Below are 26,590 nucleotides of genomic sequence, written 5' to 3'. Positions count from 1 at the left end.
CCTCAAGTGAGCAGAGATAGTTACCCAGTTACAAGAGGTAGAGGGGTAGCTCTTGGGGCCCAGCTATTTCTGAAACAGATTTTTAACCATTCTTGCCATTTTTAGCATCTGCTTCAACCCCTGCTTCCAGAGGTACTCTGTTGCCACTAATTCCTAAGTCTTTTGGAGGTTTAACAATATAGATACAGAAGTTTCTTGTTTCCTCCACTAGCAGCTCTGGATTCAGCTCTTTTGACCTTAATTACTTCTTGTCCATTTGTTTTCCAGCATCCCTAACTTTGTTGCTGTTGACTCCTTACTCTGTTGGTCATTAAGAGTACATTCCTTTTTTAAAATCACCTTCATCTCATTTGGGCTTCCCTTGTGGCTCAGCTGGTAAAGAATCTACCTGCAATGCTGGAGACCTGGGTTCGATCCCTGGGTTGGGAAGATCCCCTGAAGAAGGGAAAGGCTACCCACTCCAGTATTGTGGCCTGGAGAATTCCATGGACTTGTATAGTTCATGGGGTTGCAAAGAGTCAGACATGACTGAGCAACTTTCACTTTTCTTCTCATTTTAGTGGAGTTTTGACATCTGTAGTATGAAATCTTTTGTTCTTATTGAGCTGTCCTAAGCTTTACATTCATTGACACTGTTTTATTTCTGATGACAGGAACTACTTCTAGTAGCAATACAATGGTTGCTCCCACAGATGGCAATCCTGATAATAAGCCCATAAAAGAGTGTATTGAAGAGAGGTAAGTACGTCTCTGTTCTTTATTAATCTTTCAGTTTGACGTATATGATTATCATCAGAATAAACGATAATTTCTGCATTGGAATGGTGTTAATATTCTAGTGAAGAAATATATTTCCATGCTGGAAATTTTTCACATTAAAGACACTTGCATGCTAGATTTTTAAATATGCACCAATGGATGAATAGGCGGAGTATGGTGAGTCACTTTTTGTGTTGCTACATTTTTTTAAACTTTTCTAAATGGAAATTTTACTCTTGCCTGTCTTATATGGAAGAGGTTTCACCAGAATGTTATTATCACAACAGTTTAAGAAAAACTTCAGGCAGAAATAACTGACTTCAAAGCTTAAGCTTTTGAATTGTAATGTGGAAATTAAAATATATCCCAGTAAACTTTAGTAATTTGTGTACTGTGTTCTTTTTTTAAGCATAGAAAGTACAAATACCGTTTTACCATGAACTGTGACTAACTTCAGTGGTCATTCCCACAGCTATGTGCACCTAGACATCTACAGCGGACTAAACAGTCATTTAAATCGTCAACATCACAGACTAGAATCTCGATACAGTAGCAGCTCTGGAGGATCTTATGAAGAAGAAAAAAGTAATACATTCCAAATGTGTTTTTTTTGTTGTTTTTTTTTTTAATAACTACGATGGTCAGGTGTACTATCATTATAGTAACGTTAGTAATTGTATTCTTCCAGTAAATTGTTTTTAAGAAGAGTATTTAACTGCCACGAGTGGTGTTCCAATATAATCTGAAATGTCTTGACTTTAAGAAGCAACATCAAGTGGGGGAAATACATTTTAAAAGCACAGGTTCCCTGTAGGTTGATCAAAAGGAACATAAGAATTGGTTCTCAAGAAGCATCATAGAAAGAATCACAGAACAGACACACAGGCAACAGGCTGCTTTTTTGAACAGGTTTGATCTTTGGTGGGACTCGGGTTTTCTTGAACATTCTCCCTTGCAGTTGCAAAATGAGCACTCTGTCCGAGTCTCATTTTAACACTAAGGTAGGGTGAGATGGAGGCACAAGCCTTCAGACCACAAGGGACCCTGAAGATGATCTGGTCCAATCTCCTCATTTTGCACATGATGGAACTGAGGTCCAGAGAGGTTAAGTGACTTATCCACGTCACACAGAACTCACATGTCCTGATGGCCTTTTTTACTGCACCCCGCAGCCCCACTGCAGTAGAGCAGATTTCCTTTGAAGACGGGTTTCTATCGGCCCTATCTCCAGAAATTTGAACTGAGTAACTTACCAGAAGGCCCTTGATACAAGGCAGCTTTACCTATAATGTGGTCTCATAGCTTGGACATCAGTTGTGAAATCATGATGAGGTGCTCATGTAGTTTCGCTTTGATTTAAAATAAAGGAATTTGAATTGATATATCTTTTTCTCTCTCTGATTTGCTTAATCTGATAATATTGGTACCCAGGTCTACCTAGCAAACATTTGTCAAAATAGTGGGAAACTTTCTTTTTTATCACTTTCCAGTGGTATAAATAGTTGGTGTCTTACTAGAGTTTGCTTATATTGGCAGAAAGTAGATGGTGTAGACAATGAGATCATTTTATTTTGATAGGTGACTCAATGCCACTTTATTCTAATTGGCGACTGAAAGTGATGGAGCATAATCAAGGAGAGCCACTACCCTTCCCACCAGCTGGAGGCTGCTGGTCACCACTGGTGGATTACTTGCCTGAAACGTCATCACCTGGATTACCTCTTCACAGGTGGACCACAGCGTCATTCCTCTTTCATACGAGCCAAACCGCTGCTTAATACTTCAGCTGTCTCTATGCTATCTGACAACACGGAACACAAGCAACCTTCTTTCCTTTGATACTGCCACAAATTCTATCCGTGTATTTAGATTTTAAGTGATCTAAAAACTCAGACTTCTCACTGTTTACAGTGAATAGTATTAAATCTAATTCTGCTGCTGCTGCTTTTCTGGGTGTCTGGCATAGTTACTTGACCTTTCTGGGACCCAGTTATTACATCTGAAAAATACTATTTTACAGTAGTAGGCACTCTTATTTTGAGTTAAGCTGATTTCCTGCTTAGCAAAAATCACAGTAGAACAGTGACTGCATTCTTTCAAAATGTATTAATGTACCAAACGTGTACCGAACACCGACTATGTGGCAAGCAGTGCACCAGGTCTTGGGGTTGAAGATGAAGAAAACATGGCCCTTGACTGGGAGGAGCCCTTAGCAGATAGGCTGTAAAACTATCATTGAACGGTTTCCTCAGCTGTATTTCTTTTCTTCTTTTTTTTTTTTCTTGAGAAATTGTATTTTTCCATAAAATACAATATTAAAATCTTAGAGTAATTTGCTTAAGATGTTCTCTAGGTTTGCTCTAGTGGAACATTAATAACGCTCTTGTTTGTCATAGGTGTAACATAGCCGTGATCCTTTTGACGGATCTCATCATTGATCACAGTGTGAAGGTGGAATGGGGAAGCTACCTCCATCTTCTTCTTCATGCAATTTTTATAGGTAAAAATATTTGGTGCTGTTTCTTTCATTGTGCATTTCTGTGATCGCTGAAAGGCAGTATATGGTATGTTTGTTTTTTATAGGTTGCATTTTATTCATTTACCTTTATTGAGGTGTAGTTGATTTAAAATATGAGTTTGAAATAATGTACAAATAATGACTCAAAACTTTTATAGATTCTACGCCATTTATAGTTATTATAAAATATCAGCTAGAGTCCCTGTGCTGTATGATATATCCTTGTAACTTACTTATTTTATGCACAGTCGTTTGTATCTCTTAATTCCCCACCCCTATCTTGCCACGCCTCCCCCACCACCCCTCTTCCTGCTACTAACTTCTAGTATGTTCTTTGTATCGGTTAGTCAGCTTCTGTTTTGCTCTATTCAGTAGTTTGTTTTATTTTTTAGATTTCACATATAGGTGGTAACACACAGTACTTGTGTTTTTCTGTCTGGCTTATTTCACTAAGCATAATACCCTCCAGGTTCGTCCATGATGCTGCAAATGGCATTATTTCATTCTTTTTTAATGGCTGTTGTAAATAATGCTGCTGTGAACACTGGGGTGCATATATCGTTGCTAGCGTTGTTTTCTTTGGATGTATACCCCCCAGTAGTGGAATTGCTGGATCATATAGTGGATCTATTTTTAGTTTTTTGAGGAACCTTCATAGTTTTCCTCAGTGGGAAAAGTGGTATGGTTTTAAGAAAGTTTCTACATATTTCTGTTCTTATTTTTGTATGTTGTTTCCCATGACACTTTTTACTGGGATTCTCATGGTCTAGAGGGGTGTTATTCCTAGCCTCTCTTTTAACCACAGATAAGTCTGTTATACCCATTCCTGTTCCGTTCATACAGTCTCTCCCACTGCACACAAAAATACACATACCTTCCAGCAGGAAAGATTCTGTAACAGTAGCAAGAGTAAAATTAATTTACCTTTAGGACTGGGAACTTTCAGAGTAAATGGAAAATTGAAATGGGTACTGACTGTTTCCCAAAATAATTAGATTGTAGACAGTCTAATTATTACAGTTAAAGCTCCACTGTGCCCTCTGTGACAAATATGTGGGATCCATCACATCTCAGCAATACTTTTCATGTTTGTAAGACTGTTTGCCTGAAGCAAGTCAAAATAGCCATCTTTTCCTAAATTTTCCTGACATGTACACATATTATATATTACTTCCTTCCTTCAGTAAGCAAACGTCTACTGACTTTCTGTTGTGTTCCAGGCACAAAAAATGCTTGCCTTTAGAAGTTCGTGTCCATCTAGTGTTAAGTAACAGAGTAATGGTTTCTAAGAGATTACTAAATTTTAGACATAAAACACATTGGAAACTTGTCTTGACTCGCCCTAGTCCAGTAGGACCATAGGATATTGTAAAAGTGTGAATGAACTCTAGGCCAATATAAAAACTTGATGTAGTATGTCGTCTTTCACAAAATATTTAATTTGTGCTTTTCTTTTTAAAATATACATTTGGTAGCAAGAATGCTACTCATCATTTCCCTTTCCTGATGATAATTGTCTACTACTTTTTTTAGGGTTTGACCACTGCCACCCTGAGGTGTATGAACATTGCAAACGCCTGCTTCTGCACTTGTTAATAGTAATGGGATCCAACAGTAACATCCGAACTGTTGCTTCTGTCCTTCTCAGGAACAAGGAGTTCAATGAGCCCAGGGTGCTTACTGTCAAACAAACTGCACACTTAGATTATACTTTCACAGGTATTTGCTTTAAAAGTGGTTTGAAAATACAGCCGTACTTTGTTAATCTTGCATTAGAGAAAGTCAACTGAAGTTGAGATACTAGAGTACTTTTTAATATAGTTTTATTATTTTAGGTACCAGTGACATTATTAATTCATAAAAGAAGGAATTAAACTTGGAGTATTTGAATCTCTATTACCTTTAAGGATCTTTGTCATAACAATGTTGAGTGGCTTAATTTGAGCACTGGTTATGAAAAAAAAATGGTGAACTTGTATTAGATTCCTCCTACTTTCAAGAGCTGAAAAACTGACGAAGGAAGACATTTAAAATATTTTATTCATTCAGTTATTCTAATTGCATTTACAATGTTATACATCTCAAAGTCTAGTAAGTTCCAAATTATATATTTTTAAGTAGTGAGGTCCAAATTAATGAGACTTTAATGTAGAATTTATTTCACTGTTGATGTGAATTTGTTTTACTTTTCAAATTGTATTTTCTTTTTCCCTAATAGCCCTAACTCATTTATTTCATTCATCAGTATCATCAGGTTTATAATAAATGACCCAGAAAATAATTTGGTTTAAAAATTGAAATAAGACTACTTTTTTTCCTAATCATATAATGTCAGATACAGGGTTGATCCATTTTAAAGTTACTTACTGCGAGCCCTGTAGCTTACTCAAAGCCCTGTAGTTAGTGAGAAAACAATCGTTAGTAAACTTAGTTGCCTTTTAAAACTATGATTAAAAGATGAATGGAATAAAGTTTACTGCCTTTTTTAAGTTAAGCATTTCTATTCAGAATTCCATAGTTTGTATTTGTTGTTTGTTTTTAAGGCTCCTTTTGCCGTTTTATAAATATGGGCATTAGTGATAACCTTTAGGATTATTTAATAATTGGCATAATATAAATATTACACACAGACTTTAAAATTGTCTTGATTTAAGTAAGGTGAAGCAGAAAGTATGGACCCCTTAACGTAAGAAATTAAAAATCAGCTAACACTGTAGAAATTATTTCCTTAACTCATGTTGAGGAAATATGCCAAAGTATCAGGAAACTGCCAGTTCCAACTTTGTTCAGCAGATGGCAGCATAGGCTAGCATAGTAAATCCGAACCATTCAGTTTTAATACGAGGCTCTGAAAACAGTGTTTGCTCAAAAACTCAGTTGATGTCCTCTGGTGCTTGTGAGGCTCCAGTGTAATCTGTAAGGGCCCATAGCTTAATCTTTAAATATTGTGGGAGATGGTTTCACATCTGGGTATTCACACCCATGGTCTCTTTCAGCAGGTGTTAGTGATTTTATACCTGATTACCAGCCCTCCCCCATGACCGACTCAGGGCTCAGCTCAAGTTCTACCTCCTCTAGTATCAGCTTAGGAAATAACAGCGCTGCCATTTCCCATCTGCACACCACTATCCTCAACGAGGTTGACATCTCAGTAGAGCAGGATGGAAAAGTCAAAACCCTCATGGAATTCATTACCTCAAGGTAACATTTGCGGCTCTTCCCATCCCAGCCATAAACCTCTGTTAAGTCGTCGTTTCATTTGTCAGCTTCAGCGAACCCTATTTTTGTTTTCCAAAGTGTCATTGATTTGGAAAAGACAGGTTTGTCTTGTGCGATATTTAGAAAATTTGATGCAGCCAGGCCTTCTTCTTTTGCTCTCACAAGATTACATGTGAGGAAGGCCTTAATCATGTCTGAATGATTAAGTGCCCAAAGAGAGTGTAGTATTTTCTGAATGTATATTTCTGCCTTCATTAGCTGCATTACCAGTCTTTCATCAAATATTTACTTAGGGTCCACTCTTGGCAAAACACTCTTAAGTAAAGAAGAAACATAGTTGGGGAGGGAGGGGCTGGCATACCACAGCAAGAAGAAAATCACAGATGTAAGAAAACAAGGTATAATTGTTACTCAGGCTGCTGAGTAATCCAGCTTGAACGTAACGTCGAGGGGCTCCTAGACAAGAAAGCATGGGAGAATTCAAACTGGAGAACCAGAACCATGAAGCCCAGGCCAGAGGTTATAGATCTTTCAAGAAAGGAGACATTATTGAAAATCTTTGAGCTAGAATGAGGAGTGTGGAGGAGGGCCCAATTAAATAAATATGTTTAAAAAATCAGTTTCATAGCAAAGTACTTGATGAATTAGAGGTGTCAGGAACTAGAGGCGGTGTGACCACATTTTTTTTCAGGGCACCTTGGCCTGTGCTAATAGGGGGCTGAAACCTGAATAACCAAACTGGTAAATGCACAGATATTTTTAAAGAAAGAACCGAAGGACATTATTCTGTCCTAAACTTCCTGTAGTTTTCACTTATAAATTATTTTCTTTGCCTTAGAATCTAAATAATGTGTCATCTCTATAAATTTTGACCTTTAATATCTAAGCAGTAACCAGTACTCTTCTCACTTGGCAAAATTTGCCAAATTTTCCTACTACCTCTGAGAGCCTTTGACTATAATGATGGAACATTTTGAAATTATATGTAACTTGGATCTTCTGCTACTTGCTCTACTGCTGCTGCTGCTAAGTCGCTTCAGTCGTGTCCAACTCTGTGTGACCCCATAGATGGCAGCCCACCAGGCTCCCCCGTCCCTGGGATTCTCCAGGCAAGAACCCTGGAGTGGGTTGCTGTTTCCTTCTCCAATGCGTGAAAGTGAAAAGTGAAAGTGAAGTTGCTCACTCGTGTCCGACTCTTAGCGACCCCATGGACTGAAGCCTACCAGGCTCCTCCATCCATGGGATTTTCCAGGCAAGAGTACTGGAGTGGGGTGCCGTCGCCTTCTCCGGCTACTTGCTCTAGATCATTGCAAATCCAGGTAGCATTTAAACAGTAGCAGTAGACTGTATGACATGCTGTTTGATTTACTCAACTACTATCCTTTCTAACTGCAAAAGCACGTTTTAAGTGAGTGTGAGTAAAACTTAATATCAAATTAAAAACCAAGGGAATCACATCTGTTCTCTGTTTTCAGAAAAAGAGGGCCCCTTTGGAACCATGAGGATGTTTCTGCCAAGAATCCTAGCATAAAGAGTGCTGAGCAGTTGACTACATTTTTGAAACATGTGGTTTCTGTTTTTAAGCAGTCAAGCTCAGGTATCTTTTAGTAAATGTTTCAGATAATATTTACTTTCAAGTAGATCTTTTACTGTGATGTCAAAACTTCTGATGATATTCAGCAAAAAAAATTGACAGTTGACATGTCTAAATTCAAAAGTCATAGACAGGTTTTCTTTTTTAACTTATTAGTGGTAACAGATTTGTTTTGGTTGAAGAAGAATTACTACTTGAAAATAAGACTGCTACTTTTGGGACTTCCCAGGTGGTCCAGTGATGAAGACTTTGCCTTCCATTGCTGGAGATGTGGGTTTGATCCCTGGTCAGGGAGCTAAGATTCCACATGCCTAGTGGCCAAAAAACCAAAGCGTAAAAACAGAAGCAATACTGTAACAAATTCAATAAAGACTTTAAAAGTGGTATATACCAAATAGATCTTTGAAAAAAAGAATGCCACTTTGACATTCTTTGTTTGACATATGATAGTATAATGAAATTATAACACGATTGTTCATCATGAAACAATTGTTTTAAAGGAACATATATAGAGATGACAAACTGTACTGGTTTGGGCTTCTGTGATCGAAAATTGAACACATCCTGAAAATCAGAGTAAAACGTGTCTAAAATGGTGGTTCTTAGCTAGGGGGTGATTCTTGTTGGGACATTTTGCAATGTCTGGAGACATTTTTCTTGCAATTAGGGGGCGGGACGTCAGTGATTAGTTGCTACTGGTGTCAAGTTGTTAAGAGGCTGGAGATGCCATCACACAACTACATCGCACAGGACAGCCCTCACAACAGAGTTATCTTGCCAAAGTGACATAGTGGTGACGATGAGAGACCTTGTTCTCAAGGATTACTTCCCTGGAGACTATGATGAAGAGTCGTCTAAAGTGTAAATAGAATTGTATGAGAAGGAAAAGCATTGACTTGGAAAATGTTAGAAAATGTTAATGCCCCCTTTGCCAGGTACTACGCTGGCACTGAATTTAATACAGTTCCTAGCTTCTGATCATCATCCCTATATATATCCTGAAAAACAAGAAGCACTTACTCGTTTCCTTTGTTTTCACAGAAGGAATTCACTTGGAACATCATCTTAGCGAGGTCGCGCTGCAGACAGCACTTTCTTGTTCCTCTCGACACTATGCTGGGAGATCCTTTCAGATTTTCAGGGCCCTAAAGCAGCCTCTCTCTGCAACTACACTTTCTGATGTTCTCTCCAGACTTGTAGAAACTGTAGGGGATCCAGGAGAAGATGCACAGGTAGTTCGTTCACATCTTTCAGCAGGTGTTGAGCAGTTCCTCATTGTCAAGGACCTGCTTCCAAATGTAGATCACGGCAGGTAGACCAAGTTAATGTCACAGAGAATTGTTGATGTCAGATGCTAAGAAGCAGAAAATTAAAAACAAAGTTAGATGATTCATGTTTAATAACATACAAATTGAATTAGGTGGTGCCTATAAAAACAGCTTTATGCACACTCACTTGGATATTCTGTGATGACTACAAGGTAAAAGAGGAATTTAAAGTAGATGTAAAGTAAAACACTGAATTTCATTTTTTAAGATAAATTACATGAAATACTGCAGTAGGGAACTTAACATAGGTCTGTGACCCATGATGTTATTTAACGTTGTTTTAGACACTGAGGATATAGTAGTGGACACCACAGAGTTCTTAGCATAGAGCTCACATTTCACTGGGGAAACAGACCTTTTAATCCATCAGTAATGTACAGTACAATTTTCCTTAATGATGAATGCTGTGAAAATAATACGGTAGGGTGACAGCTTAAACAGTGATAGGGGAGACGGGTATTTTTTTGTTTTTTTTTGTATATAATCATCTAGAAGATGAGTTCTGAACACATGCGTAGATGAATAGTGAGCCCTGTGATCATCTGGGACAGACAGCAGAGGGAAATAGAACTAACAAGTGCAAAGGCCCTGAGGCAGAAGCAGTGGGCGCTTCAGAGGAAAAGCAGACAGTCCAGAGTGGCTACCGTGTATGGGATGGGGACTCCAGAGGCAGGCGGGCAGCAGGCCAAGATCACACGAGGCCTGGGGAGGTTCTGGCGAGAGGTGGGATTTTACTCTGAATTGATGGGAAACTACACATAGTTTTAAAGGGAGGAGGATGGGTGTGATTTGCTTTTTTAAAAATTCACACTGTGGGCGGCTTTGTGGCATCCTTAGGAAGGCAAAAGAGGTCAGTTAAGAGGCTGTTTGAAAGGCCCCAGACCAAAACGGTGATAGTTGGATTACAGGAAGCTGTGGAAGTAGAGAAGTCAGATACAGGATGTATTTTTAAAGTAGTATTTTCAAGACTAGCTGATGGATTCAGTTTAGATGTGAGAGAAAGAAATAAGGATGTCTCCTAGATTTCTGGCCCCAGCAGTTTTGGGCGGGTTGTGTTGCCATTATAATCAATTTTTTTTTTCATTATAATCATTTTATACCATTAGTTTGCTACGTTTTCATCCATCCACAGATCATGTTGCTCAAGAGTTTAATTATTTTGTAATATTAATGTGGAACTTGTTCCATTTTAAAATCTCATCAGGATGTGCATTACAGTTTCTTCTTTCAGGCATAATTAATTAAAATCTGCCCCTTTTTTCTAGGGATTTGTGATTGAGCTGCTTCTCACGCTGGAATCTGCAATTGATACTTTAGCTGAAACCATGAAGCATTATGATCTTCTGTCTGCCCTTTCTCAGTAAGAATTGATAAGCCAGGCAATCGGTGGATTTGTATACAAAACTTCAGTAGCTAAATAGGCACAATATTATATTGTTTTAATATTGGTAGTGAGAGGAGTACCCCCAAATTCAGATGAATTGCCAGTGGGAAAATGAGCCTTAGACAGTGAGGATGGGTGAAGGGTCTCAGGGCTAGTAAGTGGCAATACTGTTCCTCTTTCATCTGGCCAGAGACCTTCATGCTGTGCTTCTAGGCTTCAGCCCCAGTAACAGGCTCTGTTCCCAGCACACTCAACAACCCATTGTCCCCCCAGCAGGTCAGGCTGCTCAGGACTCACACTTTCCACCTATTGGTCCTTCTGCCTGGACCAGCCTCTCTTCAAACTTTCTCCTGTTTGTAAATCCCACACTGATTTATCCTTCAAGTCCCTCTCCTAGTTAAGCATTTCTAACTGCGACCTGGGGAGTGCTAAGCATTCTATCCTTTGGATTCTCACAGTATTCTCTTAATATTTTAATAACAGCAACTAGCAGGCTATAATTTTCATGGACTTCAATATTCCTAGCATTTTGCATACCACTGGCACATGTAGAAAATATTCTGTAATTGTTTTTTAATCAATGATAACTAGATATGAGGGAGAAGGAGAAATCAAAATTAAATTTTTGAGCTTGGTTCTTTTGGAAAGAGTGTGAATTGACAAATAGGGACATCAGGACTGTTGAGTCTGCAGATGAGAGAAACGAGGCCTGGGCTTTGGATATAATGTTCACCAAATCCCAGACCTGAAAATTATCAGCAGTAACTATAGCAGCATTTTCACTTCAAATCAAACCTTATCCAACTCAGGGGAAATAATCGGTCACAGTAGGAAAGATACTGTTTTTTTATTAATAGAGAGGAAAGAACTGAAATTGGTTTTAGCAAAGTCAGATATGCTTTTTTTTTAAATATTTTAATTTTATTGGAGTGGAGTTGATTTACAGTGTTGTGTTAGTTTCAGGTATTAAGTCAGATATACTTTAAAAATGACTTTTCCTGGTAACAGTTACTGTTTTTCAGCTGTTTTAAGAGTACAGTTAAGGTAGCAAAAGAAGCAATTGTGCCTGGATTCATCTCTTTTTCTTTTTTTTTCTTTCAAGAACCTCATACCATGATCCTATAATGGGAAACAAGTATGCAGCTAACAGGAAAAGCACTGGACAACTCAATCTAAGCACAAGTCCCATTAATAGTAGCAGTTATCTGGGATACAACAGTAATACAAGAAGTAACTCTTTGAGGTTAAGTTTAATTGGTGACCGAAGAGGGGACCGGCGGCGGAGTAACACACTGGATATAATGGACGGACGGATCAACCACAGCAGTAGCTTAGCGAGGACTCGAAGCCTTTCCTCCCTGCGAGAGAAAGCGGTGTACGATGTGCAGCCCACTACTGAGCCCGCCAACTTGATGGCCACCATTTTTTGGATAGCAGCCTCTTTGTTAGAATCAGATTATGAATATGAATACCTCCTGGCTCTCAGGCTTCTCAACAAACTGCTGATCCACCTGCCTTTGGATAAATCAGAGAGTCGAGAGAAGATTGAAAACGTGCAAAGCAAACTGAAGTGGAATAACTTCCCAGGCCTTCAGCAGCTCTTCCTTAAGGGTTTTACCTCCGTGTCCACGCAAGAAATGACGGTGCACCTCCTGAGTAAACTGATTTCTGTCTCCAAGCACACGCTGGTGGACCCTTCCCAGCTGTCAGGTGATGTGACTAGAATTGCACCAACTGGTTTTTTTTTTTTTTGCCTTTTTAATGTAGTGAAATGTAAACTAATCATTTGTTTGGAAATCTACTAATTTCTGCTTTTCCACAGAGTTTTCTTAATATGTGAAGTAGCATAAATTTTTTGGTAAAAGCAAAAAAACAAACACAATTTTTTAGAAGATCAAGTACCCCAGGAAATAAAAAGAAAATGGTTTCTGTGAACCAGTTAAAAACAAACAAAATAAAAACCTTTAATTTTTAAAATAATGTGCAATAAAATTGGTTATTGTTTGCTTTTTTTTTTTTTTTGATAGGCTTTCCTCTTAACATCCTTTGCTTATTGCCTCACTTAATCCAGCATTTTGACAGCCCAACTCAGTTTTGCAAAGAAACAGCTAGTCGAATAGCAAAGGTAAGCAAATGTTACGCTGAATGATAACACTGGAGGGAAATTTCTCTAGAGTCTATCTTAAGGGGGGAATCTCTTCAGAATCCTTTTACTGTCACTTCCTATGTGAATTTTGCATCTAAATTTTTATTTTTATGCATATATGAAGGAGTAACATAGTAGTGATGTAAGTTACAATTGCTCAAATGACAGTGAATAAAATTACTTGTTTAGACTAACTGTCCTCTGAGTCTTGAGTCTTTTTCTGCTCCGTTTCCCTACTTATCCTCTACCTGTCAGTTTCCAGGTCATTCATTTATTCACTACCAGATATGTACTGAGCACTGGATCAGGTGCTGAAATACAGTGATTATCAAAGTAGATAGAACCTTTAGCCCCCTGGGGCCTAGAGTTCGGGGTGTGACCACCTAGAATCTGGTGACTTTGCAATGAAAGTGAAACTGTTGGCCGCTCAGTGGTGTCCAACTCATTGTGACCCTGTGGACTGTAGCGCGCCAGGCTCCTCTGTCCATGGGATTCTCCATGCAAATATTCTAGGGACACATAAACCAAAATCTGCCTCGAGGAATTCATATCTAAGCTGACTTTGAAAGTTGAATAGGAAGGACCAAAATAAAATTCCTGGATGAGAAACAGAAGCAGGGCAGAGGGTAGAAATTTTCCAAGCAGGAGAAATCACATGTGCAGAGTCCCTGAGGAAGAAGAGGGCATAATATATTTTTTGATTCTGAAAGTTCTTTTTGTTTGCCTTTTAACATTCTCTTCATCTTCTCTCTGTTCCCTTCATTGTTTTTTCTTTCCTTTTTTGACTCTTTCCCTCCCATCATACATTTCTTAAACAAGTATGTAGCTATTTTTAAATTGCCTCTGGACAAACTTTGTATAAAAAGTTTTATAGCTCAATCAAATTGTAAAAGAAAATTATTTTGAATTTTATATACTTAGTAATTTCCTCTTAAGAACAAGAAAGAAATCGTAACTACCTTGCCTTCTGTTTAAACTTAATTCTGAACTAATTTTATGTATTTATTTATTTTGTCACATTGAGTCTTGGAAAAAAGACTTTTCAAGCAGAAAATACAAGCAGTTACAAGAAGGAGTTATATGAATTTACCAGTAATATATATGCAACAGGAAATTAGGTGAACTGAGGAAGTGACTCAATAGTAATATAAGTAAAATAACCTGGTTAAATCACTGGGGAAAAATCAGAGAAGTCTGCAACATAAGGGAACAAGCACATAAAATTCTCTGGAAGAGCTTTTTTCAAACCTGAGATTCAGGTAGCAGATAGCACATCAATAAATGGAAAGAGCAAGCTTCTAGAAAGCTAAACAAACACCCACCTCTCCCTGGCCCACATTTCAATGTCGGTAAGTGCAGATTTATCTCTGGGTACCAATGGAATCAAAAAATACTATCAACCCAATTATCACATATACAGCTACAAGAGTAAGAACACTTTCATTATCTTGATGGATAATATTTAATGAACGACAAAAATATATTTAATAAAATATGCTGTTGAGTCTATCCCTATTTAAATTTCTAAATAGATGTGGAGAAATTCTTAACCATTTTAAAAGCATGTGTTTAAAAAGAAGAGCCATCATTATAGTTAATGGAAATACATCTTAGTTGTGAAAATGATGGTTTGCACTAAAAAACCCAACGTGTATTTGCATTAGTGAGGTCTAAAAGTGATTTTAAAATTTTATTAAAATGACTTTCATTTTAATATTCTGATAACATACCATTAGGAAAATGTAAACAAAGGGTTTTTTTTTTTTTTTTCCTACATGAAGGTGAAGAAAGAAAATATAAGGAAAAAAATATCGGCTTATTTGGGGATTTTAAGAAAATAAAAAGCATAAATTCCCTGATAAGGGAAGTAGAAACATTTGAGATTGGCAGCTGAAATGTGATGAGTAATTTGCTTAGTGCTGGGGCAGGTGAGAAGCACAGTGTGGCCAGAAGACCATGGAAGCCCCTTGAGCTCCAAGCCTGTGCTGTCATGACCGAGGCAAAGCACAGGAATGTCCCAAATATCTTTTGTTTTTAAGAAATCAAATATATGGCTTTCTGTGAGTCATAAACTGCTGTGAAGTCTGTTTTCTTCCTGTTGAGTGGCACACAAAGTTTCCCTCTGTTGGCTTTCAGCAACCTGCAGGATGTGGACTAAATTGACTCCTTAATTATTCTCTCACTTCAACTGTTGAGAGTGATTTTCTGCCATTATGTGCTTCCTCATTATGCAAATATCACTGCTGCTGCTGTTTGTGCCCGTGGAGAGCACAGCATTTCAAAATGAGGCAATGCTTGGAACAAATATTGTCCTTTTAGCTATTCATTATGGCAAAAACAGCATGCTAAAAAAGTTTTGTTATAAAACATAACTCTTTGTGGCTCATAATTTAACCTGATAATTCCCAAATTCCAAAATTAAGCTGGTCTTGCTTTACTATAAAATTGCACAGCCTATATTCCAAAGAATGTCTTCCTTTTCAAAAACTAAGTTTTAAAAAATCATTCTTTCAAAAAAATATCCTTTAAGAAGATAAGAATTCTATCAGAATGTCATTCTTCAAGCTAAGATTAAAGAATTCACCTCAAACTATAAAAATTTTTGCTGAAGAGTAACAGATTATGAAATTGTAAAGTTATATGGTTTTGTAAAATAGTGTGAAAAATTACTATATTTTGAAGTACAAGTAATTATATCTTGAAATATAAGTGAAATACAAATCTTTTTGAAATATCAACCAACTTTTTCTTTTTTCTTCCTGGTGTCTCTTTTATGAGTAAAAGGCTAATGCATGAAAACAACTGCTTTGAATGATTTTATAAAATAACTTCCAAGGTACTATGTTAAGTTTCTGCAGAGTCTTGCACGCCTTCATATCTTGGGCTTATCCAGTGATATTGTCTGCATGATGAATAAGCGTAAAAGTCAGTTACAGTCATCTGAAAATTGAAAATTTATATATATTTTAAAAGATAATACTCTTGTTTTATCAAATGCTCTAGGTAGGCAGTTTGTGAAAATAAGATGGAAGAATAAGGGAGGAAAATAAAAAAAAGGGGAACTAAAAGAACTTTTGTCACGGCTATCCTTTCACAATAGCTGAGACTAACATGGCCCTTTTCCAGTTCTTCACTGTTCAGTTATACTTGAAGGAGGTTTAGGAACATCCCCACCAATGACTCAGGGAACAGACAAGGTGCATTTGGCCCATTAGATTCTCCCAAACATTTGTTGATTCAGATACTGTAATACTATATCAAGCAAACTCTAAGAACGTCAGTATACTTTGTACCAGCCTGTAAATGACTGGCCAAGGACCTTGAGAGCTTTAGCTGATTCCCTGAACATTGGAGACGCAGGGCTCCAGCGTTTCATCAGCCCTCCAGTGAAGTCCTTTTACTGTGTCACACATGTTGAGGCTTCTGCAGCTGACTGCTTTGGTGAGATACCCTGAACACCTTGAGACTAAAGCATTTCTTCTTTGGCACAGCAACTCTGAACCTCCCTGAGGATTTCCTGGTTGAGTCTGCCTATTTAGTTTCTTGTACTTTGAACCTTATATGGATTTTATAAGACAAAGCTCTTTTTACAAGATGATATGTAGGATTTACAAAAACTTTAGGTTTTTACCAAAGACATTTTTCTAGACTATTGGACTGAAAAGAAAGCTGTGTTCTTAACACCCATGGAAGTGCTTGACATATTAACCATCTTTCCGTATTATCTAAGTCATTCCCTCAAGGATGCCTTGTGCTTTCTCCTTTTCTGTTTAACTTCTCTACTGTATTGAGATAAAATGCATTAATGCTTCAACATATAGATCTAAATTATTTCATTAAATGAATACATTGAATATAAAATTATGTTTAATGTCGTTAAGTAAATGAAATTTTTTTTGTTGTTTTTTTAGGTTTGTGCAGAAGAAAAATGCCCAACACTTGTCAACCTGGCTCACATGATGAGCCTGTACAGTACACACACGTACTCCAGAGATTGTTCTAACTGGATCAACGTAGTGTGCAGATACCTGCACGACTCCTTCTCAGATACTACGTTTAGTCTTGTGACTTATCTTGCAGAGGTAAATTTACCCCCATAAAAGGATCTTGCAACTGTTCTGTGACAGAATTTTCAAGAGTATTTATTTCTAGAGCAGCACTAATACTAATTTTCAAATTTTATTTAAGAGTGAATAGAGGTAACATCTTTTTTAAGAGGAAAAAATATACAGGTAATATCGTTCAAGTACAAATGAGTTTTGTTTTTTTTTTTCATTTTCAATGTTTACTTCTTCATTCACTCTTTAAGTGGTATAAACTCAAAATAATGTAAACTTCAACTTAGCAGTTTTTGAATGTATTTCTGCACTCACTGTCTTTAAATAACACAAAACTCAATATAAACCTCACCTTTATTTAAAATGGAAAATGGGTTTTTTTTTCCATGGTCTTGATCCTAGGAAATGGTTATCGTTTTTTGTTTCTATAAATTAGCTCTTGGCTTTGAAATTCTTTCTAGAATAATAGTATAGCATGTAAAGTCATTTCTGCTGGGCAAGTACTTATTCTGGTGATATGTTTACCTCCTAATCTAAAATATGATGGGCGGGGCAGTAAATAGAATTTAAAACTAGTCCTGCTGCTGCTGCTGCTGCTGCTAAGTTGCTTCAGTCGTGTCCGACCCTGTGCGACCCCATAGACGGCAGCCCACCAGGCTCCCCCATCCCTGGGATTCTCCAGGCAAGAGTACTGGAGTGGGTTGCCATTTCCTTCTCCAATGCATGAAAGTGAAAAGTGAAAGTGAAGTCGCTCAGTCGTGTCCGACTCTTAGTGACCCCATGGACTGCAGCCTACCAGGCTCCTCCGTCCATGGGATTTTCCAGGCAAGAGTACTGGAGTGGGGTGCCATTGCCTTCTCTGAAACTAGTCCTAGAACAGCATAAAAAGTTAACACAGTTGATCTTGCACAATGCTGGAATTAAGGGTGCTAACTCTCCATGCAGTCGGTTTCGAGTATATCTTACAGTCAGCCCTCTACATCTGTGATTCAACCAACTGTGAATCACGTACTGCTGTGGCACTGAAAAAAATCTGCATATAAACAGACCGACACAGTTCAAACTCGTATTACTCAAGGGTCGACTGTATTAATTTGTTGAAGAAGTAACTCCATGCCTAGGAAAGTAAGTTACTGGGTAGAGAATACTGGAGACCTTCAAAAGGAAGAAATTCCTAGTCACTAAAAATGTTTATCAGCTTGCAATAAAGTGATATCTTCCTTTTTAGAAAGTTGACCTCTAGAGATTAAACCTAACACACAGACTTAAATTATTTGTAACCCAATAAGCATTTAAGTATTGCTTACAGCACTGTTTAACTTATCCAAGTCACTGATGGTGCCCATCATAAAGTGCTCAAGATGGTGTGAATTTTTAAGGTATTGGTTTTGATAGATTTACTCCCATCACCTTTATATTTGAGTGAGCTGACAGAGTGAGCTGTCTGCCTGAGAGCTTCCTGACATGCATGAATGTGCATCACTAGGTTTATCTTACACCTGTACCTTTAGGACAAGAGCCAACATAAAGCCAGACCTAAGGCCCAAGCTCTTTTGAACTTAAGTGTCTTAATCCAGCTTTCACTTTTGTGCCACCATAAAGCCCAACACTAAGGTAACACTTGGAGAAGGAAATGGCAACCCACTCCGGTATTCTTGCCTGGGGAATTCCATGGACAGAGGAACCTGGTGGGCTACAGTCCATGGGGTTGCAAAGAGTCGGCCACCACTGAGCACATCATCACAAAGTAACACTCGCTGTCCCTGAAGACTGACCCGTGGGGCTTTAAGGTCTGACACTGGTACAGTGTAGCCTATTGGGTACCACATATGGGCAATATATTTCCAGTCTGTAAAGAGAATGCTTTGCCCCAAATGTTACTCTTATTAGTATAAGTTATCCTTGTTCTATGATTATTAATGAATCTCAGATTATCAGTAACAACAGTACTAAAATTATTTACATGTATTTAAAATTACACAGATATAATTTTAATTGTCCCACAAACCCTATAGGAAAGTGGTATCACTTTTTATTTTAAAAATCAGGGCTCAGAGAGGTTAAGAAACTTGTCCAAGATTACATGGGTAGTCATTGGCTGGTGGGAATGGCTCGGGAGTAGTTAGTTATTCTTTGGTAATGGTGGTAGAGGAGTTTTAAAATAAATGGTGTTCAATTAAATTAGTTAAGGGTATGAAAGTAAACACTAAGGTTAAGAAAAAACAATCTACCTAATTCTCCTTTCTGAAGCAAGGACAAGTAACAATAGCAGACATTACCTTTTACCTTCATTATTCTCTGGATTTCTGATAATCTGACCATAAACTCTTAGGTTAACTGTATTGTGGTTTTCAACATCAGTAATGTAAATACAATGGAATTTTCTTGAACCTGATTAAAATATATTTTTAATATTACTTTTAGCTGCTAGAAAAAGGACTGTCTAGTATGCAGCAGTCATTACTACAGATCATCTACAGTCTTTTGAGTCATATTGACCTCTCCGCTGCCCCAGTAAAACAGTTTAATCTGGAGATCATAAAGATCATTGGCAAATATGTTCAGGTGAGTAGCTACAAATCTTATGTATAGAAAGTGATCATCTCAAAAACAATATATAATCATAAAAAATTGGAAACACCTTAAATGTCTTAAGAACAGGGGAAGTGGTTAGTTTATAAATCATGTTTTCAGGAATATTTATGAGATGGGAAAATGTTCCCAATGTGAATGACATAAAGCAGAATCTGAATGGTAGGATTCAGCAAGCAAGTACATGTAGGCCTTCTTTTACATTTAGAACACAGCTACCAATATAATTTACAGGAACATTCCTGAAGAGGCTTGCACATTTTACAGTGCCCAGAGCTCCTAGTTTTTTACGTAAGGAAAAAAAATGATGATTTCTATTTAATTTTGTTAAAGATAAACTGTTTCTACAGTGATGTGCTTAAATTGTCACAATATCATTTGGACATTTCTATTATCACTAATATTTTGTGCTTTAGATGGCTTCATATTGAGATGTTGTTAACTAAATTGGAAAACTCAGTTCTGCTAAGGATTTTTTCACTTCCTTTTTTTAGTAATATTTTACCTGGTTCAGAACTGTTAACTATGAAACAATATGTATAATAAAAGGTTGAGGTGTGATTTTAGTACCACAAGTAAGAAAAAAAGTCATTTTTTTTACATGATTCTTTTCAGTAGATGGTAAAAGAGAAATGTTCTAAATTCTTAATTAGACATTGATTTCTCTCCACCTATACATCTGTCATACAAATCATTCCTAAATTATACTGGTAGAAATATACAAAATGAAAAGCAGAAAAATAACTCGAAACATTGCCACCATATATGAGGGGGAAAGCTCACCCTATACAGGTCAGGAATCACTGAGAGGATTGTTTTAGCACAGCACTTATGCTTATTATTTGGGGCTTGAGTCATTAAGAAATATCTAAATTTTAAAAATATTTTAATATGTTTATGTCTAAGAAATCTGATGCATTAAAAATAGTTTATCAACAAGGCTTAAAACATTTTAAGTTTAGAGTCTTAGGGCCATGTACTTCATTCATCTAGAAAGTTCACATACATACGACCCTTTGGCTTACCCCTACTGCCAGATTACTGTATTAGACTTTCTTAATGAATAATATTTATAAAGCACTTACTGAGAACAGTGCAAAATATCCTGAGTTGTTAGCATTATTATGCATATAATATCTTGTAAATCTAACAGTAGAAATAATAACTTATTTTCTATCCTTGTGTAACTCAGACCCTCAGTTAAGGACCTCAGAGTAAAAATGAATAATTGACAAGGAATTTATATAGAAATAATATTTTCACTGTCTACAATGTAACTAAGTTTTTGTTCTTAGTTACATATGTATTTTTAACTTTTATATGTCTATTAATTTTTGAAACCAGAGTCCTTATTGGAAGGAAGCCCTTAACATCTTAAAACTGGTGGTATCCCGCTCGGCAAGCCTTGTCGTGCCCAACGATATCCCCAAGACCTATGGAGGAGATATGGGCTCTCCTGAGATATCCTTCACTAAAATTTTTAATAATGTCTCTAAGGAGTTGCCTGGGAAGACCTTGGATTTTCATTTTGATATATCTGAGGTAAGATGCTCAGGTATTGGTGAAGGCTCTGTATTAGAAATGTTCATTTGTTCATTCTGTCATTAATCAAGCACTGAGTGAGCCCATACTCAGCAGGAGATGCTGTGACAGGTGCCCTGAAAACGAGGTGGGCATGGGGAAAAGGCCTACTCTCAGCGCGCCTGTAGCCTCTTGAGGAGATAGGCAAATAAACACAGTGCTTTGGTTGCCAAGTAAGTTCGAAGTTTTATAGGACTATATAGCATGTACATCTAACTTAATCTGACTAAATGGGAGCGTACATGGAAGTGTGGGCAGGGGAGATTAATCCTAGGAAAAGCAGCACGTGTGAATGAAAGCTTGTAAGTGTGAGGAAGCATGGCGCTCTGGAAAATTCTAATTAGCATGGCCTACTGTGAACATGTAGCACAGAGGATAGAGTAGTGTGATGAGAGAGAAAGCTGAAGCCATAGGGAGCAGCACAATCATGAGGATATTGTCGGACGAGATGGTTATATCTTGAAGTAGTAGTAGCTCCTCAAGGATTTTTAGCTGGAGTAGAAAATATTAGGATTTGCATTTTAGGGAGATCAGTCTGGGAACAGGATAGAAAACAGACCAGCAGGAAGTTTTTAAGAGGGAAGTTATCAATCAAGTATTTTGCAGGGTAGGGGGAGTTAAGAAAGATAGCAATTGAAAATCTACTCACATTTTAATTGAAAAGGATAATACAGATTTTTTAAAAATTTGCAGTTTAGTCTTGGTATTTGAGGGCTTTGCTGGTGGCTCAAGATGGTAAAGAATCCGCCTGCAGCGCAGGAGACCTGGGTTCGATCCCTGAGTCAGAAGTTCCCCTGGAGAAGGGAACGCTGGCTACCCACTCCGGTATTCTTGCCTGGAGAATCCCCACAGACAGAGGAGCCTGGAGGGCTAGTCTATGGGCAAAGAATCAGACGTGACTGAGCGACTAAGCACAGCACAGCACTTGGTGCTGAATTTATCTGAAGCTTATTGATTTATGTTTTTTTAAGATATAAAGTATGCTTGTGCTAGTGTTTTAGTTAATATCACCTGAGAATTTCAAACATGGAGTACACAGCGTGGGAATATTATAGAGAAACTAGCTTTGCTATTCTTCTGAGTCCGAAATTGATAATGTAACAATTGTTTTGTTTGAAGAGTAATATGAATCCTCAGAACATTTGATATATATCAGATACTTAATTTCAATTTATTTCATCAAAAATTCCTAAAGTACCTGCTATGTGTAGGCACTGAAGATATACTAGAGGAATAGCAATGAGTCTCGCTCAGTCTAGGGGCTCCCATAGAGCAATTGGAGACAGGCAAAGAAACAAATCAACATCACTGGGTAAATGTCCAAGAGTAATTACCCAGATGTGGTGGTGGCATCAGCATGGGCCTCCTTGAAAGTGTGGCGGCAGCGTTCAAAGTGCCTCAGGGTTTGCTTGGTGCGTGTTCCGTGCAGAGCAGGGGATATGTGTCAACACAAAGGTCCATAAAGGCGCCATATCTTGGGAAACAAACTCAGCTTTGATGGAGTGCAAAGTTCAGGAGCGAGTGGTAGAAGTTGAAGTTGGGAACATGAGCAGGAACTAGATCATAAAGGGACTTCTATGACATGCAGATGAGCTTAAAATTATATTCAAATGCAAATTTGAGACACTTCACAAAGCCAGGTAAGCACCATTTGGGATTCATCATGGAATTTTACTGAAATAAAATTTGGAAATGTCATATATTAGATTTGCAATAAGACATTATATGATAGCTTTCACTTTGAAGTTGTTACTTATCTTGAATATTTGCAAAAGCACTTTTAGACACATACTTAACAATTACGTAAAAAAATACACGAAATATTGTGTGTGTTAGTTGCTCAGTCGTGTCCAACTCTGTGCCCCCATGGACTCTAGCCTGCCAGGTTCCTCTGTCCATGGGATTTCCCAGGGAAGAATACTGGAGTGGGTTGCCATTTCTTCTCCAGGGCATCTTCCCAACCCAGGGATCAAACCCAGGTCTCCTGCACTGCAAGCAGACTCTATACCATCTGAGATACTGGGGAAGTCTGACCAAATTGTTAACAAACATTAAATCTGAGTGGTGAGATGACAGGTGATTTTGTAAAATCATTTTTGTATTTTTGAGCTTTCAAAGAGGACATACTTTATAATCATGGGGGGAAGATGTAGACGGTGGCTTTTAAAGACAACAGATCTATTTTTAAAGTAGGAATAAGTTCTCCAACAGTCTCCTCAGAGTCTTGTTTCCAGTAAAGTGAAATCTTACTATTAAAAAAAAAGTATCATTACTTTTGATTTTTGTAGTATCTGCCTTTGCTAAGTAATCTTTCTCCTTATGCTGTTTTTCTGATTGTTTGTAAAAAATGTCATCACAGATACACTATTAACCCACTTACGTTGAACTGTGTGAGTCAAACAGTGGCAATTTATTTCTTTGTAGACACCAATTATTGGAAATAAATATGGTGATCAGCACAGCGCAGCTGGTAGGAATGGGAAACCCAAAGTGATCGCGGTGACAAGAAGCACTTCCTCCACTTCTTCCGGTTCTAACTCTAATGCCTTGGTGCCTGTTAGCTGGAAGAGGCCACAGTTATCACAGGTACATAAAAGTTCATAGAACAGAAGAATCAATTTTATGGTACATGTGAGAACTTGAGAATTTGCCTTATTTTCATCAGTAATCTTAACGTTTGCATTTTTTCTTTCTCTTTAGCGAAGAACAAGAGAAAAGCTAATGAATGTGCTTTCTCTCTGTGGTCCAGAGTCTGGCCTTCCAAAGAATCCATCGGTGAGTAATCATGAAAACCTGTGTAAGTGTTTTAAAAAATCTTAGAAGTGTTAGTCCATGAAGAAACAGAAATCATTGTGTCTCCTTGTTTGCCTTTTCTTAACGGTGTTGACTAAGAATGAAAAAACTGTCACTTGCCTTTGTGACACTTGGCCACTGTGCTAATTCAGTATTCACACAGTTAGACATTTGCCCAAATTAAAGCTCTGAGCCACTGATAGAAGAGGCCTGCAGTGGCTCGTAGGGCACTGATGCCCCATATTCAGAGTGACCGAGCTAACGGACGGCCTGTTTTGTTTTGTTTTTGGCTGGGCGTCAGGTTGTATTTTCTTCTAATGAGGATTTGGAAGTTGGTGACCAACAAACTAGCCTCATTTCTGCAACAGACGACATAATTCAAGAGGAAGAAGTAGCTGTGGAAGATAATAGCAGCGAACAACAGTTTGGCGTATTTAAGGATTTTGACTTTTTAGATGTTGAGTTGGAAGATGCAGAGGTAAGGATGTGGGCTTTCCTTAATAATATTTATAGAATAGCTACAGCTACATGAGAATGAAGGATTTAACCACAGGATTAAACAAGGATTTAATCTTTCCTTGTTCCGGGCAGTATAACGTCAAAAGGTACAAATCTAAGTTGGGAACTAAAGATAATTAGTACAGTTAGTTAATAGCAGAATAAGTCTGAAATAAAAGGAACATCTAATTTTTTCCATCTTTATCTTTCAAAATATAGAGTAAAAATGGATTTTTTTCAAAAGTATTTAATTGAGGGTGTGCTTAGACTTAAGTGTTTGCATAAGCCACACAAATTAATGTGCAGCAGAAGAGTAAACGTTTCATTTAAATCTATCGGACAAGTTTGAAGAGGGTGGCCCTGAAACCAGATTGACGATTAAGGTGCCTTTGGCGCTCTCGAACACTTTGCTGTGACTGAGATTCTACCCAGAACATTACCCACCACTTTCTTCTTCAGGGTGCAGCCAGCTCTCTCACACGCCTCGTTTCATTCAATACCAAGGACTCGCTCCTTAAAACTGATTCAGCTTAGAGAAAATTGATAGTTGGGTCAGTTTAGATGCTTCCTAAGTGGAAAGTCCAACTCAAAAGGTAGATTTACTTGCTCACAGAACTGGGCTAGCCCAGAGTCAGAGCTTATTTAGGCAAAGCTCAGTGGAGTTTCTGGCTGTTTCTTTGCATTCTCTAAGCTCTGCCTTTCTCTGCAAGTCGGCTTCACCTCAAACGCCCATACATGGCAGTGTTCAGAGAAAGTGAGGGTCACTTCCATAAAGGCTCTCAGGAAAGTGAAGAAGTTAACTCTCCTAAGGTTTTCAGCACACTTCTTGTCACACCTCATTTGGCCCAAATTGAGACATTTGCCAATTTCTAAAAAAAATAAATGAGCAATAGGATTGCCCATCGCCCTGGTTGTGTCAGGCTGTTTGGGACCTATTCCCATAGCTGACATTAGTCCCCTAAGCCACAGACTCCTAAATCTGAAAAGTTTACATCAAACAGATCACAGAAATGTTCCTCCTAAAATTGTTATAAATGTCTGTCTTCAAGAGCTCCAAATGCCTTACTGTCAAGCATCCACACCATGTCATGCTACACCTCTGTCCAAGGATGTTCAAGTTACTCGTATAACCCATGCACATTCACCAGTCCTCTTTGAAGGGATGTTTCCTTTGACTCAAATAGGTGAGGTGGAGGAGTGAACTGTAATGGCTTCCACCACGTCACACCATGAATTGTTGATAGGAAAACATTGTATGGAGGTATTCCTGTGTGCTTCAGCTACTACCACTCCCCTCCTCTCCCCCACCACCCCGAGGATGTGAGGATATGACCATGGTGCCTCAGGGTCCAGCAGATGCCCTCACACTGGCTCAGGGGTAGCCACTGTTCACCACGTATGTATTCCCAGACGCAGCTGGACAGGTTCTCAGAACCCAGGAACACATATTATTCAGTGTCATAGGGCAGTGGCTTTTAGCCTTTTTTAAAAAACTATAGCCATTGCTAATACATCACATATCACATCTAAGTATATACATATATATAGACACACCTTTAAAAGTTTAAAGAATATGCACCCTTACTCTATGTACACTGCTATTTTATATTCAATTTTTTTTTTCAAGAAGAGCAGGTCATCACCCTCCAAAACTGCTGTCACTCCCACAATTTAAAAAACATAGAAAGTTGTAGGAAACAGGAAAAACCTACACAATTAGGCAAGAAAGTGTGATTGGTTCAAGAGACCTGCTGCCCTACCTCACAGGCATAAGCCAGTTCTAAAGTCTTTTGCAGTTATTTGCTTTTTTCAGTTCAGAATTTAGAAGCTCTGAAGGTAGGCTCTTGACATTTTTATAATGGTCAGGTTCTTTCATTTGCCTTTTTTTTTTTTTAAAGATCATTATAATTGCTTTCAAGTTTGTCTGGTACTCTGAAATGTTCCTAGGAATAAATATGGCTTTTGAGTAGAACCCTAGAATGAATTAAAGATGCTTTTGTCTTTTATTCAAGTCACAGTAATTTGAGCTGGTATTAACTTAGGTCTCATAATTAGGCCAAATCAAATGGTAAGAGATTTTCTAAAAACCTAGTCTTGCTTTGAACATGGTAATAGTAAAT

At 37.8% G+C, this 26,590-nt stretch overlaps 1 protein-coding gene across 5 annotated transcripts in view; it reads left to right on the top strand.

Moving 5' to 3' along the window:
- The window catches only part of FRYL (FRY-like), a 271,066-nt gene that overhangs the window by 217,925 nt on the left and 26,551 nt on the right, over positions 1-26,590 (top strand). For 3 of the 5 annotated variants that reach the window (XM_010858902.1, XM_010858899.1, XM_010858900.1), the window contains 17 exons: positions 654-738; positions 1,232-1,344; positions 2,338-2,488; positions 3,156-3,259; positions 4,811-4,996; positions 6,274-6,478; positions 7,972-8,093; positions 9,132-9,322; positions 10,684-10,778; positions 11,905-12,512; positions 12,830-12,927; positions 16,860-17,030; positions 19,431-19,571; positions 20,943-21,140; positions 23,604-23,765; positions 23,880-23,954; positions 24,274-24,450. In XM_010858902.1, coding sequence (XP_010857204.1) covers positions 654-738; positions 1,232-1,344; positions 2,338-2,488; positions 3,156-3,259; positions 4,811-4,996; positions 6,274-6,478; positions 7,972-8,093; positions 9,132-9,322; positions 10,684-10,778; positions 11,905-12,512; positions 12,830-12,927; positions 16,860-17,030; positions 19,431-19,571; positions 20,943-21,140; positions 23,604-23,765; positions 23,880-23,954; positions 24,274-24,450 — 2,882 coding nt within the window. The remainder of the gene's footprint in view (positions 1-653; positions 739-1,231; positions 1,345-2,337; positions 2,489-3,155; positions 3,260-4,810; positions 4,997-6,273; positions 6,479-7,971; positions 8,094-9,131; positions 9,323-10,683; positions 10,779-11,904; positions 12,513-12,829; positions 12,928-16,859; positions 17,031-19,430; positions 19,572-20,942; positions 21,141-23,603; positions 23,766-23,879; positions 23,955-24,273; positions 24,451-26,590) is intronic. The other 2 variants (XM_010858903.1, XM_010858901.1) reach the window with 1 other exon arrangement.

Source organism: Bison bison, unplaced genomic scaffold (assembly GCF_000754665.1).
Source record: "Bison bison bison isolate TAMUID 2011002044 unplaced genomic scaffold, Bison_UMD1.0 scf7180017864451, whole genome shotgun sequence".
NCBI classification, from domain to species: domain Eukaryota; kingdom Metazoa; phylum Chordata; class Mammalia; order Artiodactyla; family Bovidae; genus Bison; species Bison bison.
This window is presented reverse-complemented; position numbering and strand designations above follow the sequence as displayed.